The sequence below is a fragment of the Lactuca saligna genome, chromosome 8, assembly GCF_052625555.1.
Source record: "Lactuca saligna cultivar CGN05327 chromosome 8, ASM5262555v1, whole genome shotgun sequence".
Lineage (NCBI taxonomy): Eukaryota > Viridiplantae > Streptophyta > Magnoliopsida > Asterales > Asteraceae > Lactuca > Lactuca saligna.
Genome location: NC_136424.1, coordinates 21405661 through 21422947, shown reverse-complemented (window position 1 = coordinate 21422947; position 17287 = coordinate 21405661). Strand labels below are relative to the sequence as shown.

At 35.2% G+C, this 17287-nt stretch overlaps 1 protein-coding gene and 1 long non-coding RNA gene across 4 annotated transcripts; one reads left to right on the top strand and one right to left on the bottom strand.

Annotated features, from left to right (window-relative positions):
* Nucleotides 1–1627: 1627 nt before the first annotated feature.
* On the bottom strand, nucleotides 1628–5992 carry LOC145008044 (uncharacterized). Of its 3 annotated transcripts, none has more exons than XR_013663240.1 (4): nucleotides 5324–5992; nucleotides 2944–2979; nucleotides 2231–2556; nucleotides 1628–1869 (listed from the first exon to the last, which is right to left on the bottom strand). It is a non-coding gene; the product is annotated as an uncharacterized LOC145008044 (long non-coding RNA). The 3 variants fall into 3 exon arrangements; XR_013663241.1 differs by having other exon boundaries at nucleotides 1628–2556; nucleotides 5324–5610; nucleotides 5705–5992; XR_013663239.1 differs by having other exon boundaries at nucleotides 1628–2556.
* Nucleotides 5993–10213: 4221 nt separating this feature from the next.
* On the top strand, nucleotides 10214–11004 carry LOC145009464 (uncharacterized). The gene is made up of 2 exons (XM_078968153.1): nucleotides 10214–10537; nucleotides 10618–11004. Exons 1-2 carry the CDS (start codon nucleotides 10214–10216, stop codon nucleotides 11002–11004), a joined length of 711 nt encoding a protein of 236 aa, XP_078824279.1.
* The last annotated feature ends 6283 nt before the right edge of the window (nucleotides 11005–17287 follow it).

Here is a 17287-nt window from a genome sequence, read left to right as displayed (position 1 = left end):
ATTTCGTCCATAGGGGCTTGGATAAGGCCCTTGGATTTGCTTAGGCCCTAAGCAAAGGATAACTAGGGTTTTCCCTAAACCCTAGATCCCTCAGCTATATAAGGAGCCTCTTGGTTCACATTTTGGTCACTCTTTCTTTGAAGAAACCCTAAGGCCTAGATTTTGCATACTCCCTCTCCCCTCTCTCTTCTACTTTCCTTCTTGCTAGTTTGGGTGTGATGCCAAGCTTCCAAGAAGATCAAGATCAAGATCAAGGGAATTGTCAATTGTTTACTATAACAATTGAAAGGTATGTTAATCTTAAACCCTAGTTTGTTAATTTCGATATTAGCCTCTCTCCTCTAGGGTTCTTGTTTTGCAATTCAAAGTTATATGTTCAATAGTTAAAACATAGATCCAAAGTATGTTGCATGTGAACTTATGAATTGTTTTCTAGTTTATTTGTTTTACCTAAAACCCATCACCTCCAACACCCCCATTCGATTTTAGCAAACACTAGCCACTTGCTTGAGCATTCTTGACCCTTGTGTGTGTTTTTGGTTGTCTTAAAGGAGAAAGAATGAAGTAGAACCACCTTAGAAGCGTGAAGAAGCCTTGGATCCAGGATCTTCACCTCTCTAGCAACCTCTAAGATGTATAAAGTTTCAAACATGGATTGTATTTCATTAGATCTTGCTAAGTGCTTGATTCATGAGCATTTTGTCCAAAGTCTTGACCTTTTTGGAGTATGGCATGCTCTAGTCCATTCTAGTTGTCCTTTAAGATGTTTTGAGGGGCTTAGAAGCATAAAAATATAGCTTTGGCTCTTGATCCTTCTCCATGCATGTATTTGTTTGTCTTAATGGGTTAAGAGGATGGAGTCTTTTAGCATCTAGAACTATTTGGCCATGCAAGACCATAAAGTTGGAAACTTTATATTTGGGACTTAGGATCTATAATTTGGTCATAATAGCTTAAGTATTAAGCTATTAACTCGTTAAGAAGAAGACCAACTTCATACGTTGGGTGTACCATTTGGTACGTTGTACGTACACAACTCAAGCCCCGATTCCTTGGACAGTGGGTACGCCCCGCATACATCCGAAGTACACCCTGCGTACGAGGTATGAGTTGACTCGGCTGGTTTTATTAATTTTGACTGATTTTGACCAAGGTTATTTTTGGGAAAATCATTATTAATTTAGAATGGGAAATGTTTTCATTATTAGAAGTCGGGTAGAGCCGATTACCGGAGCAGAGATTCATTCGGACTGTATTCAGACTGAGAGGTAAGTCATCCTCACTGTACTTATGTGTAACACTTGCGGATTCAGGGTAATCAATAATAAGCATTAAAAATGATTTTTATAATTTTATTATATAGGATAAATAATCTTAACCAAAATAATAGTTATGGTCAACAACTCTAACCTATTTTACATAATAAAGAAGAATTATGTGAATATTATGTATTTCATGATTATTATAATATAAACTAGATGAGGAACCCTGCTTTGCGGGATATAGATCTGTTCACAGTATATAAAATAAGGGATTATTCTTAATTGGTTGCCACAGTTAAGTATGTTGATACCTTTTATAAACACGGTGAGAAAATGAATATACATTGGTATTTTGATGCTTAAAATGATAAAAATAAAGGAAATTTCCCTTTCTAGAAAAAATGATCCAAATTACAGAAAGGTAAAAATTAAAATAAAAATATGTTTCTCTATTTTATTATTTTGTTTTAAAATATGCTAAAATCCACCGGCTACCAAAAAGTCACTTACCATTAGCTTTTTTGTTCAACATGAAAATGTATCACCATCCCAATCTTCTGATGGTACACCATTTGATAACTCGGTCTGTAGCTTCCTGCTTATCAATCTAAAATATTAACAAAATTTATGTTAAAATTTAGTCAGATATGTAAGTAATTAAATCATATGATTAAAAAATACGTTATTAATGGCAATATATGTAACCCTGAGCGCTTGAACGCCTACAAAAAATAACAAAAGTAAACAAAACTGGAAAAAAATGATTAATGTACAGATGACACGGTCTCACGGTGCCATCAATAGGTACTTCAACCTTATATACTCCTATTCGAATTTTCGTTCTTTAATCATAAAGAAATGATCTTACCAAATAGTACCTTGGTTTTCCATATAAAATCCAAAAGGGTTATCTGTCACACATGTATATGTAGTCTGAGAGAAGGTTTGAAAGATAGTAGAGGCGATACCTCATGGAACCGTAAAAACAGTAACCCCCTCTTCATTTTCAGGAAAACAACCATTCATGTTATTAATTGCTAGCATACTACTTCTCATTACTTGTTCTATGGATGTAGCTCGAGTGGGAATTGTTTCCCTCTGACATCCACTTCTTCGTCCATTTTCGCCAAATAAAGAGCATCAGACCCAAGTCTATCAACACCCCATCATGTTCTTCAGTTCTTCTTTTACTTCCAAATTATTTTCAATTCATTCTTACTTTTCAAAGAAAGGAAACTTCAAAACCGATTTAACTCGAAAGATACATCATATATATGTTAACCCCTGTGAGTCTCTTAAATCCCGTGAAAGGAAACATCATAAACTTACTAACAACAAATTAAAAAATAAACTATAATCTTATTTTATTATATTATATTCCCAGAATTACCTGGAATTAAGAATATCAGCTAACAGCCCCACATCAATTGCAAAAAAAAAAAACGACAAAATTCGCAATCTGTGCCCTTGGATCTCTAGTTTATTTTTCAAATGTGAGATATAAATAGTTAAATAATTATTTATATAATGCAATTGGCAAAATGCGTACCATTACTTATAGAGTCAGGAAGATCGGTTTCACAACATTGTTATACAACCATCAAATTACAGTGTAGACAAGCTCAACTGTTCCAGAAGAAATCAATATACTTTTGTGCAATATCAAAATGATAGAGGATACACTTTGGTAATTTCCATCAAAGATCCATCTGGCAACCTAAAGCAACAATAAAAAGTCACTAATTAAAATTTGTTTGTTAATAAAAGATATTTTCATTTGGGTTTTTGGTATTCAATGTTAATTCTTCCCGCTGTATTTTGCCTTGACATATTGAATTTTTCGTATATAATATTAATTCTTCTCATTGTAATTTTTACATTTTTAAACCTGATTTACATAATTGAAAGTGAGTTGCTCATTACCTCTCATGGACAAACTCAGAAACATATTTCAACATACAAAATAACAGAAAAGGAAGCCTATAAATCAAGCTTTGTTTGTCTCTTTTACATTTTAGGGCCTAAATTTAATAAACGTACAAGACCCACAAACTGTCAGCACCAACTTCATAAAGAATTAGCAAGGGTAATTCAGTCTTTGCATTTTTAGCAAATGAAAAGGTAGTTCTGTCATGTCGCGAATTTAATTAGGTGCAGGAAGTTGATTAGAAAACCTATCAGTTGGATGGAAAGTTAGTTTTAAAGGGCATCTTCAGTTGAAATTAGTTCTAAAACCAGAAGTTTAGAAAACATTTGTAAACGTGCCATATATGTTGATCAAACGGGCTGAAGTACAACTTTTTGCATCAGAATGTCCTCAAAATACAATCAGTTTATTCCCGAATCAACTAAAAAAATGTAGAATGATAACAAAAAAAGTAAGGGGTCAAGTAAATTGATCTATTTAGTCATACCTATTGACTGCTCACCACTTGAAGTTCCACCTATCTGAGAAGTATTTAATTGTTATAAAAAAAAAATGAAAACCTTCTTTCAAGCATTTTATCAAACAGTTAGGGTGTCTAATACGGAAGTAGAAAAGAAACAACAAATCACAACAACCACATATTACATCCTTCAGCTAAGTTATTTTAATAACATCAAATTTAAAATGAAAAAGTAGACATTTTTTAGAACAAATTATAGATTTTGTTGAAGTTTACAACCAAGTACCGGATCCATGATATATACTATCATATAGCCATATGAGAAGGAATGCTTAACCCCAAATCAAATTATCCAAGCATAATCCTTATGTAAGATGTCCACGTTATTTGGCAATGACACTAAAATAAACCATTTCAATTCATAATAAACTTCAATAATACGATAGGAAATCATGAAGGAAAAAAAGTAGAAAATGAGTTAAATGAAAATCGATCGAAGGAACTTTTGTACCCTTGAAATTGCAATTGATCTTCGGGGTTCATTTGAGAAAGCAGTTGTCTCCTTCAACAGTTACTTGATTTCAACACACAATTGGGCATTCGTTAATTTCAATACATGCTTGCTGACAGAGGATAAATAAATGTACTTTTATTTATTTCTATTACAAATTCACCAATTTTAATCCCATTAGATTTTTAATTACCATCATTGAATGGAAAGATTACCCATCAAACAGTTAACAGACAAACTTGAAAACATAGAGTCATAACTGAACCAATGAAATCAAAAACAGATGTCGGTTTCTTAATGTGTATAGCAAAAGGGCAAGTTTTCAATAATCTTGGACCCCAAACCCCATCAACAGGCAATAAAAGATTTTTTTTTTGGAAACATAGAAGTTGTTGATGGGTAGATATTTTGTGGATGTTGATCTTCATCTTGAGGTTTTATGGGCATATTCTCAATTCCTTTCAAAAACAAAAGTCATTAGGAGAGTAAAAATGGCAAGTTTTCATCAAGTTTTGTAATCATACTGGATTCTTCAATCCAATAACATCATCAAAAGTGGTAAATCAACTAAATAATAATCAATCAGCGAGCATATAATTGAATGGAAAAGGTAAAAGGATGTTGTTATAACTCTCGGACCTTGAGCCACCATGTTAGGATTTTAGTGAGAAGACACCAAGAGTTGGATGAAAGCATTAATGGAATCGACGACATCCAATGATACTCCCTCTAATTTTAGTGAGCTTTCTTTGATTATCATGAATGAATGATTGTTTGACCAAAAGGCATCCCCTGTGTCATCTCGATTAACCAATTTCAAGAACAAAGTGAATAAATTGGAAGTAGATATTCTATTTTTTCTATCTGACAATTGATCAACCACCTACAGTGCATGAATTTATTCCACCATTTAGTCAAAACACAACTACCTAACTTGAAAAGCAAATGCTATGCACTCTTACATAGCATAACCAAACACTCAATTAGGACACATTTATAAGATAGAATGAAGGACAATAAAACAATGAGAAAGTGATGAAAGTTGTATAACGATGCTTCAGGAAACGATACTTAAAAAGGGTAAAAAACCTAAAACAAAATAAAAAAAACCCGATTTCGTGTAGAATTTGTCAAGTTAGGGAGGTAATTTAGAGAAAACTTACTTTAAGATGCTGAGGTTTTGAGTTACTCAAGTGTAGAGATAGTCGAAGAATTTCCGAATGAAAACTCAACGACTACATCTAGGATTTCACCAAAATTGACTTCTGATTCCTGGAGATGACGGCGGCGTTAAGGTTGCCCCACCAGCCTTCGTTGTAGTACGTGTTGACCTTATCACGAAAGCTGACAGCAAATATGAAATCGAGGATTGACTCTATCAGAATCGCAACGACAACTTCAGGGGTGACAGGGCAACCTGAAATCCTTGTTGATTTCCAATTAGAAGCCTCTAGGTTGAGAAGAACGTGCGACTTCCGTCAGCGGAGTTGGAAATTTTAATGTGGAAATTAACGAGATAAAAAAGCGGGGAAACGATGGTATACCGAGGGTGTCGTTCTTTTTTCTAGTGGAGACGGTGGTGGAGCAGAGTGTAAACAGTGAACTGTGGTGGTTGGTGGTCGGTACATCAGACAGAGGCGACGGGATGAAGGTTGTTTAAGCACACAAAGATCGGCGATGTAGGCAGGTGTCCTTAGCGGAGTGGGTTAAAGCAGAAAGAGAGGCGGTGGGAAGGATCCATAATACAAATGCACGATCAAAACCACCACCTATATTCTAGGTTAAAGCAGAACCAAAACGGATAAACATGGAATACAGAAAAAAGACCGGGAATGATGTCCAACACATGAACATAGAATACAATACTTTTCATAAAATATCCTTATATCAAAAACAATCCGAAAATGCAATATAAGTTATAATCAAGGGACCATTTGTGTCAACCCCTTATGAACTTTACTGTTCCTAAGGTTGCACAACTTTAATGTATATATATTAAGGATAATGACTTGAAAAGGTAATGAACTTTCGATTTTATTCACATTTAGTCACTAAACTTTTTTTTCATTATGTATTTGTCACTGAACTATTGAAACTGTTCTCATTTTACCCTTAGAACCAACAACAACCGATCATAAGAGTAAAATGTGAACAATTTAGATAATGAAAAAAAGTTTAGTAACTAAATCTAAATAAAATCGAAAGTTCATTTCCCTATAAAAAAATTCAATGACTAAATGTGAACAAACTTTCATCTTGCATTATGGTATAGCTAATTATATATTTTTGTTAATTTTTAATAACATCTGTTGATGAATAAATCTATGAAAAAACCCCCAAAAAAAAGTATAAAAAACAAAAAACGAAAAACCGAAACCGAAATAAAAAACCAATGGTTTGGTATTTTTCGGGTGCTGGCCTACCCCTTCGGTATCTTTCAACCGGTCACTGCCTAACATATCTGGGTGATGGCCTACCCCTTTGGTCTCTTTCAAATGGTAAATACCTAACATATCTGGGTGTTAGCCTACTCATTCAGTCTCTTTCAACCAATTACGGGGTCTATTTCTCCCCTACCACTACCACATAATATCCTAGTATATAAGCACATAAATCACATATTGCCTAGCATATTTGTGTGTTGGCCTACCCCTTCAGTCTCTTTCAACCGATAACTGCTTAGCATATCTGGGTGTTGGCCTACCCTTTCGATCTCTTTCAACCAGTAAATGCTTAGCATATCTGGGTGTTGGCCTACCCTTCGGTCTCTTTCAACCGATTATGAGTTCTATTTCACCCCTTTACCACTTCCACATAATATCCTAGCATACATGAAAATAAATATCAACATATAGTGGCATACTCAAGGCACAAATTGGTCACGTAAAGTTCCCATATTTCTCACATGCATGACCTAATGGGGCTTAGAAAGCCGAAATGATGGTCCAAAGGTTGCATGGGACTTCCATGGCCATAAAGTTGGCACCTTTAGGCCATGAAGTCCCATCATGACCCTAGATCTGAAGGGTTTGCCCAAATGGGATGTCCAAATCCCAACAACTAATATACTTGGACCAAAACACGAAAGAAAGCATCCTAAAACTAGAACTAAGCATGCCATGGACAAGGCTAAAACTTTATACCTCAAATGAATCAGAAATGAGTCCCAACTTCTGGATCTACTCTCCTCACACACTTTCTTGCTCCTCCTTCAAGCTTCTTCTTCTTCAAACTCACCAAGAATCCACAATATTAGCATACAATCAACAAAATGGCTTAGGTTTTCGAGATTAGAGTTTTGGATAGTGGAAGCTGGAGATGAGGCCACCACCTTGGGGTTAAGGTGTTTAAATAGAGTGCAAAACCCCGGAATTAGGTTTTCATTTTACCCAGCCAACTCGTCAAGTTGAGGTCTCCTAACTCGTTGAGTTGGGTTCTTGAAATCTGCGGTCCGTAAAATCTCTACTTGACGAGTCTGGGGCTTCCGACTCCTCGAGTTTCTCTATAAAAATGAATAAATTATAAGTTTAAATACATATCAGGAACAAGGCGTTACTTTTATACATATAATATTGCATAGTTTTATAACATAAAAAATTATACATATAATATTGGTTTCGTTTTTGTCTTTTATACATTTTTTGGGGTTTTGTTTTATTTATTTCATAGATTTATTCATCAACAGACGTTATTAAAATTTAACAAAAATACATAATTAGCTAAACCATAATACAAGAGGAAAGTTTATTCACATTTAGTCATTGAACTTTTTTAGGAGGGAAATGAACTTTCGATTTTGTTCACATTTAGTCACTAAACTTTTTTTCAATATCTGTTTGCCACTGAACTATTGAAACTGTTCATATTTTACCCTTATGACTGGTTGTTGCCGGTCATAAGGGTAAAATGTGAACAATTTCAATAGTTCAATGGCAAATAGATAATGAAAAAAAGTTTAGTGACTAAATGCGAACAAAATCGAAAGTTCATTACCCTTTCAAGTCATTCTCCCTATATATTAATAGGAAAAATCAATTGAATCCTCCATAAATCGTAAAAATAAGTGTGCCAAAACACACACACACACACACACACGCACACATATATATATATATATATATATATATATATATATATATATATATATATATATAAGTACACGTCTCCCCGATCCCGAAAATATAAATTTCGTAGAAATCCGACTTCGTATGAATTAGATATGATTTTTTATAAGATATAAAAGTCAGTCGTGCACAATGAATGTATGACGTAAAAAGCTACGAAAAGAATGGTTGACTTTTAGCTAATGCCACCAAAACGAAAATCATAGTACTCCTTAAAATAGGAATTTTGACAAAAAGAATGTCAAAAACAGAGTTCATATGAGAGAGTTATGATTTTAGCAAAATCATTTAATTTTATAAAAAAATATTGACGAAATATAAAGTCAAAATTAGCCGACGGAGTGTGAAAAAAAGTTGTAGATCTCGTCGTAGCTACACGTGGATAGAAAGAACGTCAAAAGCGGAGTTCGTATGAACGTGTTATAAATTATAATAGCATATTTATGTATTAAAATAAAGTATAAATCATATATATATATATATATATATATATATATACATATGTATATATCATTAGAAATGTATCGACGATGCGGTCATTATAAGACTAGTGTTGAGTACTTTCGGCATTAGTTTAGTACAAATATCGTTAAATCTATCTAAAATAGTATTATAAATGGGTGTTTAGTCATTTATATAACTATAAGATCATTAAGTAACTATAGAGGGTAGTTTTTGAAAATTTAATTACTATAAATGAAAGCCTCTAGGCTCTCATATTTCTTGCACCATTCTCTTGATTCATGAGTCTTTCTCTTCTTATCCCCCGAGCATTTCGGTCCCTCGTGGTTTGAATTCTATTTCTGTAGTTTTAGTATAGTAATGTGAGCGTTGAAGCGTTGCAATAATCTTTCTTAGAAAGATTTAGCGACGAAGTTCTACACCTACACAGCCCGGTTCCTAGCCAAACCCCCCGGTAAGTGAGTTATGTTTACCCTACTTTAAGTATAACTTATGTTTAATTTCATTGTCATTATTATAAACTTATAAACAAGATTTATCAGTGATTCCAAGTCGTCATACTGATTGATCTACTTATGGGGATGATGTCTAGGTTGTGATTTAGTGAGGTGTTTAAAGTGGGATTTCCAAACAGTATACTTCGTATACCAAACAAACCCTACCTCCGATATGATCCTACCTGGTTGTTCCTTACGTGATAAATCGTGAAAGTAGACTTTGAGTTAATGATGAATATAGACTAATAATTAGTCGCAATAAATATTAGAGTAAAACTTAGCGATAATAATGCTAGGTTCCGTCGAAGGAAAATAGAATCGTTAGAAGCGAAGCGTTTCCTGAGTTTGGAATCATTACTTTGATAGGTGAGTGCATAGTTACTTTATCTTACACATAGATATGAAGTATTTTATATAAATTATGTGCTATGTGTGAATATTACCTGTTTACTTGATATCTATGCTAAATGTATGGGATTCTCTATTTTCGTCCATACATTCCCTCCTTAAATATTGGTCAATCAATTATCTTCTTTCTTTTTTTTGTGATTGTTTAGCTTATTTATTTTGTCTCTCTGGTTGTAATCGTTGTATGAAAAACCAATCAAAGAAAAGTTTTATTCTCCTGTTCAGTGTCACCATTGATTTCTAAGTGGTATCAGAGCGGTTTTAAAATCAATTGATCCCAAAATCATGACTGGAAACGAAGGTGACAAAGGTAGACTAGCACCATCGATTTCTCATCGCCATACTACCTACATCCTTCAGATTCTCCTAAGAAACCTTCTATAAACGAGGTTCTTACAGATGGAAACTACAATGATTGGGTACGAGAGATGACCAACTTTCTTTTTGCCAAAAACAAAACATATTTCATTAATGTAACCTTGAAGAAACCGAAGATTTCGTCTCCGGAATACAAACCACGGATGGCGTGCGATGCAAGACAAAGGGGTGGCTTACCACAGCCATGGAGAAAGGCATATGTGACAACGTGAAATACGCCAACACAGCATTAGAGACTTGGTCAGACCTAAAAGAAAGATTTGGAAAAGAAAGTGCACCAAGGGCTTATGAACTAAAGCATAAAATCATCGCTACATGTCAAGAGGGCAACAACGTTTCGACCTACTACACCCGTCTCAGGTCATTATGGGATGAGTCTCGTTTAAATTTTGCTTTTCCACGTTGTTCGTGTAACAAATGTACGTGTGAAGTAGGAAAGAAAATCACCGCTCATCTTGAGAAACATCAACTTTATGAGTTTCTTATGGGCCTAGACAATGATTTCAATGTTATCAGAACCTAAATCTTAGCAAAAATACCCATTCCTACTCTAGGGACAACTTATAATATGGTGGCAAAATATGAAAGACAAAGGGCCATTCGCTTGAGAACCAAGCCACTCCAAAACCAGCTGCATTCAAAGCCTTCGAGAAACATGATTTCAGACCAGTGAAGGGGAAACACACAGACAAACAAGAAAAAGAAAACAAGCAAGATGATGAATGCACTTTTTGTGGAAGGAACGAGCACAAACGAGAATGGTGTTTCAAACTAGTTGATTATCCCAATTGGTGGCCCGGGAGGAGAGACGACAAGACAAAACCAAAAGTTGCATGTGTTAACACCCAAGAAAGCTCCATACCTAGATTAAATGAAGAACAATACCAAGAGTTTATGAAGTTCTTTTTGAGTTTGAGCAACTATGGTGAGACAAAACCCGAGGCCAACATGATAGGTAATAGGGACGATGTATGAGTTGTTGACACAGGTTGCACAGATAACATAATTTACAAATCCAACCTTCTTAAAAATAAGAAGGGAATCTCAAGTGAGGCTCCTGTCGTCATACCAAATGGTGATACCATTCATGTTGAGGGAAAGAGAGATTTTTTTTTGCCAGGGGGAGATAATTTAAAAGGGGTTCTTTATTGATGGGTTTTGAGCATTCTAACACTCGTATGGTGTACATGCAACCCTAGAAACCTTGGATCTATGTTTTACTATGATACATGCAATTTTGATTTTCCAAGGTTCATAACCTATCTAGCATGTATAGGGAACTTTTAAACATAAAAGCTAGTAAGAAAAACATACCTTTTGTTGCTTGAATTTTTTGAGAACCTTGTGAGTATAGCATGCCAAATTTGATGCCTCAAATGCTTCACACAACACCAAATACACTTGGAATAACTTAGAGAGAACTGCACACACTTAGAAAATCAGCTAGCCTTCACTTGTCTCACTTAGTGCTGATTTTGGTCTACAATATGATGCTTATATAGTGTGTCACAATTAGGGTTACACCATGTAAACCCTAATTGACATGGCTTTTCATTTCTTGGATCCATGGGTTCAAAAACACCATAGAGCATCCATGGAGCATCTTATAGGTATTAGCCCAACTTGATAAACCATGCAACATTAGCCCACTATACAAGAATAGATGATTTACACAATCAACCCATATATATAATTAGTCTCCTTTTGATCACAATTAATTCTTGATCAATACTAATTAAATAATATTATTAATATATTAGAACTTATAATATATTAATAAACCATAAGTGTCCTTTCTCTCATTTTAGTATACCCAAGTGCATGATGCCATGCAACCCAAATGAATCATGCCAAACCAGGTCAAGTACATACCAGAAATAGTTATGGACTTAGACACCTTATTCAACATTTATATCCCTAATTTTAAACATAACCTCCTTTCTGTTAGCAAAATTTGCAAAGATCTCAAATGTGTTGTAACCTTTTTCCCTACCTTTTTTGTCATGCAGGGGCTTCGAACGAGGAGCTTGATTGGATCAGGTAGGTGCCAAGGGGGGTTGTATCTCATAGACATGTTCAAGAAAGGAAAACAAGCGATGATCATCACCACGGACACATGGCATAAAATATTAGGACATGCTTCTAGGGATAAACTCTCCAATGTCAATCTCTTTAAAAATAAATCTAGTAAACTTAGCAATGTCTTTTGTGATTCGGGTGCTAAGGCCAAACATGTTCGTAATCCTTTTTCTAAAGAGTTATATTAAAACCAATGGCTATTTTGAACTTATCCATTGTGATATTTGGGGAGGCTATCGGGTTCCTTCATACACATGCGCAATTTTTTTTCTCACCATCGTTGACGATTATAGTAGATCGGTGTGAATTTTCTTAATAAAACACAAGAGTGATGCTAGTCAATTCCTAATGAATTTTCATAAGCTGGTTGAGGTTCAATTTGAAAAACGAATGAAAAGGGTTATGTGTGATAACGGTGGAGAATTCACATCCAACGCCATGATCGCCTTTTATGAGAAAAACATAATTTTGTTTTTGCCCCCACACCCCTCAACAAAACGGGGCTGTGGAAAGGAAACTGTCACACCCCGAAAACCGAAGGCGGAAACATTTCCAGGGTTGACTCCACGTTGTGTATCAAATCCAATGCACATAGTAAGTAAAGTAAAACAACCATTACATTACATATAGAAAAGTTTACATTTGCTTCAAAAGTAAAGTTATACAAGTGATACATAGTATATATGAACAAAATGAAACGGGTCTTCTGAGCACTCTGTCTTCGAACAAAAGGATCTTCGGGTACCTGTCTAACGCTAACCTAAGAATACAAGCGGTTTGAAAATCAGCATAACGATGGTGAGTTCATAAGCGATTTTGTTTTGTGAAAAATGTACAAGTTTCCTTTCCGTTTTCTGAAAATGTTACACTCACCAAGAAAATCCCATATTTTCTTAAAAGGTTGGTTATTAATTCCCAAAATGTAATGTAAAGTTGTACACTGAAAACATGTTTACTCTTATGAAATGTAAGTTATCTGGTTTGTTACACTTTTCTGGTTATGTACAAATGTTCCTAGGAAAATCCCATATTTTCCTGAATGTTGGTTACCAAATGTGAAAGATGTATTCTGAAAACCTGGTTATCTTGTGAAATGTATTAGTTTTAACATGTATATAAAACTAATATTTACTAAGTAAGTTGATTACTTTATTCATTATTACTATTAAGTAAAATTTTGTTATCCTAATTGCGAGTTCCATAACCATACAATAGACTAGATATGGCAATAAGTAGTCCACATCACCTTATGACTTTCGTCACCCTTGAACCATTTCGGTTCGACTGTAGCTAGCAGCCAGGTGTGGGGTAGTCAGCCCCGTATAGATCTATACACTCAAGTCACACTCCTTATCTAAGAATTCTGGTTACGGTTGCGGTCCTCCACTCGCGTATCTCTGTGGGGTGTTCGCCGAGGACGTGTCACCAATTATATAGGACTAACAAATTTACTAGTAATAATACGATAATCCTCCACTCGCGTATCTCTGTGGAGTGTTACCGAGGACAAAATAGTGTACAAAGTTTTATGTTCAAAGGTTCTAATGTCATGCTTTTAACTGATAATACTGTGGAAAACCATTTGTGAAATATATAAAACATAACCGTTTATAACCCATTTCACAAACATATGATTACGTGTTCTGTAGGTTCAATCGGTTATCAGTTATAACAATCAATGTTAAAAGCATATGTGTATTTTATATTATGACTTAATGGGTGTGCTAATGCTTGCAACCCTTTTCGTAACTCATTTCGATAATCCAGTCGCCGTTTCCAATTTCATTTCCGATTTTGTCATTTAATTAAGTCATTAATGTGTATTTTATATTATGACTTAATGGGTGTCCTAATGCCTTTAGAACTCATTCTAACATCTCATATTAGTGATCGGAACATTTCTAGAATTAACCACATCGAGTTACGGCAACCTAATCGGGTGCGACCAAAAGCCCCGTCTAACGTTGGTATCGGGTAGAATTCCACCGTGTCCTGAACTTGGACACTATTTAAAGGAACCTAAGCTTCCATTTTAAGCTTTTTCCCTCTCTCACTACTCTCTCTCTAACCTCTCTCCTCAACCAAAGATTCAAGGTCCAAAACATTGATTTAAGGCTCCAAATCTTTGAGGTAACATCCCTAACTTGTTGTTTAACCTCTTAGGCCTTCAAATTTGTGTTTAAACTTTGATTTTGGACCTCAAACATGTGTTTATGGCCAAGGAGCATGCTTTGGCCGTAAACACATAATAAATGGGTTTTTGAGCAATTTAACCCCTCCAAACCAACTTTGGGACTTAGATACGACTATATGGCTTATCATTTTGGACTTGGAGCACCCTAAACATAAATTTTGAAGAGTAAACATGAGTTTACTGCCCAAGATCATGCTTGGGCCGTAAACTCCTCATTCATGTGGAGTAAACTCTTTTTCTTGTGTTATAAAGCCATATAAACACACCTTTAGCCTTGGAATAAATCCTAGAACCAACCAAAATTAGTTTGGGGACCTTAAACACAATGAAATCCCTCCAATTAGGTGTTTACGGCCATGACACCCCAAGAATATGTTCCAGGGCCGTAAACTCCTAAATATGAGTCATTTGGTGCCCTAAATTCATACCAAGGCTTGTAAAAATTATTGGAATCACATGTGATTAATCTAAAGCCATTAAATCATCAAGTTAAGGGGGTATAGGAGTTTACAGCCGTAAACTCCATGTTTAGGGCTGTAAACTCCCTTAAGTGATGTTATTGGTGATTTAATTTCCATCCCATGCCTTAGATGAAATTGTACCAACTCTTCCCAAGTGTTATTGACCATTTTAGCACCATAAAACACACAAACATGAGTTCATGGCCGTGAACTCATGTGTGTATGGTATAAGAGGCCGAAAACTCCATAAGGAGTTTACTCTTGAAGAGTAAACTCAATTCCCAAGTCCCACGCATCAATACACGTCTGTAGATGTCACCCGGGTCACTCCAAACACTCGTTTTGAAGTGTTTTCGCTCATTGGAGTGTAATATCATATCTAATTAGAGTTTATACATCTAATTAGATATATTTTTATATCATTTCATAATCCATAGGAATCTTGTGCATTCACGAACCCAGAACTGACGTTTAGGATCCAAACTGATGCGTTTCTCAACCGGTGAGTTCATACCCCAACCCTTTTTCAATGGTTTTTCAATGTTTTCAGGGGGGGGGGGGAATACAAGAAAAAGTACAAGAATATCTTGTACTTAAACTCATTATTTCATTTGAATGGTTTCATAATTCACACACTTTTAAGAATTGAAAACCTACTAACAACTGTTTTAACTTGCAGAATTGTTTGTTCAAACGATTGCAATTCTTATTATTTACTGTTATGTTTCACAATCGATTGTTCACACTTATATTGATAGAGATCATAAAAAATTTGTAATGTCCTTAATAGAACATCATAGGCTCGAGTGTAAAGGACAGACACCATTAGAAAACATAAAACATTTGTAATGTCCTTAATAAAACACCTAGGCTCGAGTGTAAAGGGCAGGCTTCATTAGAAGTTAGTTAGTCATAGATACTACTTCCCCGAGGCACGAGAAGTAAAGAGAAATCATAAATATTGGAGACACGTCCTCTGTAACACTTCCTTGGCACGAGAGAGTGGAGGACTACCCCTGTAACCAGAATCTCCGAACAGAGGAGAGCGTGACTTGAGTGTATAGATCTATACGGGACTGACAATCCCGCACCTTGCTGCTAGCTACAGCCGAACCGAAAAGTTCAAGGGTGACGAAAGTCATAAAAAGGATACTGGCCACGACCCGAGTCATATCTAGTCTGAAGTATGGTTAAGGAATCGCAATCAAGATTATGAACACGTTATACTTAATTATTAGTTTTATATATGTGTTAAAACTAATGTACAGATAAGGATAGTCAGACTTTCAAGAGACTTCACACATAGGTAGGAAAATATGGGATTTTCCTGGGGATAACATTGAACATAATCATAGTTGGTAACAATTCACACACAAACACAGGTAGGAAAATATGGGATTTTCCTGAGTAACAGTAGTGCGTAGCCAGAAAGTGTAACAATTTAAATAACTAAACTTTACAATTCACAAGAACAATTAAGATTTCAGTGTACATCTTTTACATTACAAATTGGATTTGGTAAACATTACTTTTAAGAAAATATGGGATTTTCATGGATAACCGCTTTTCAGGAAACCAAAGGAACTCGTGCTTTTTCAGAAAACTAACCGCTTATGAACTCACCAGCTTTATGTTGATTTTTGAACCACTTGTATTCTCAGGTCCGCATTAGACAGGTACCCGACGATCTCTTTTGGCGAAGATGGAGTGCGTAGAAGTCTCGTCTCATTTTGTTCATATATACTAAGTATCACACTTGTACAATTTACTTTTGAAACAAATGTAAACTTTTATATATGTAATGTAATGGTTGTCTACTTTGCTTACTATGTGCATTGGATTTGATACTCAACGTGGAGTCCGCCCCGGAAATGTTTCCGCCTTAGGTTTTCAGGGTGTGACAGATTGGTATCAGAGCCCTTGTTTATAGTGAATAAAGTATACCAAACCTTACATGGTATAAAACTATAAACATTAAGGGGCCTAAATGCTCTGAACTAAAAGTATCCTTCAAAATATAAGTATTTTCAAAAGTATATAAGTATACCGAACCGTCGAGATCCGTAACTACAAGTAGAACAAAACATAAGTAAATGGGTGTTGTGTACTGCGGTCAAACCTGGGCAGTTATGTAGTCGTGTCTAGGATCAATATAGCTTGGCCAACTATATTCACTCGAGACACGGCCAACATGTGCTTGGGAGTGACTGTGGTATGCGGCATGCCTAAAACTTACCCTAATGCCACAAACATCAAGCCAGTGTCGTAAGCAAACCATGAAATACTATGGGAGTATTTCTCGAGCCAATCCTTCGTAGAAATTCTCATTCAAGCGATGTTCCCTAATCATTTCTTAGCGATAATTTTCTTGCTTTGATAACTCTTTCCTGCTTTATTGCTTATTCGAAATATATATCTGTCATACCTCTTGATTCAATCCATAGGACTTACCATCCTCTCTTTCTTGATCTTGTTAGATCAAGATGCATCCAAGAAAGAGACCCAGCTTAAAGACCAATAACCC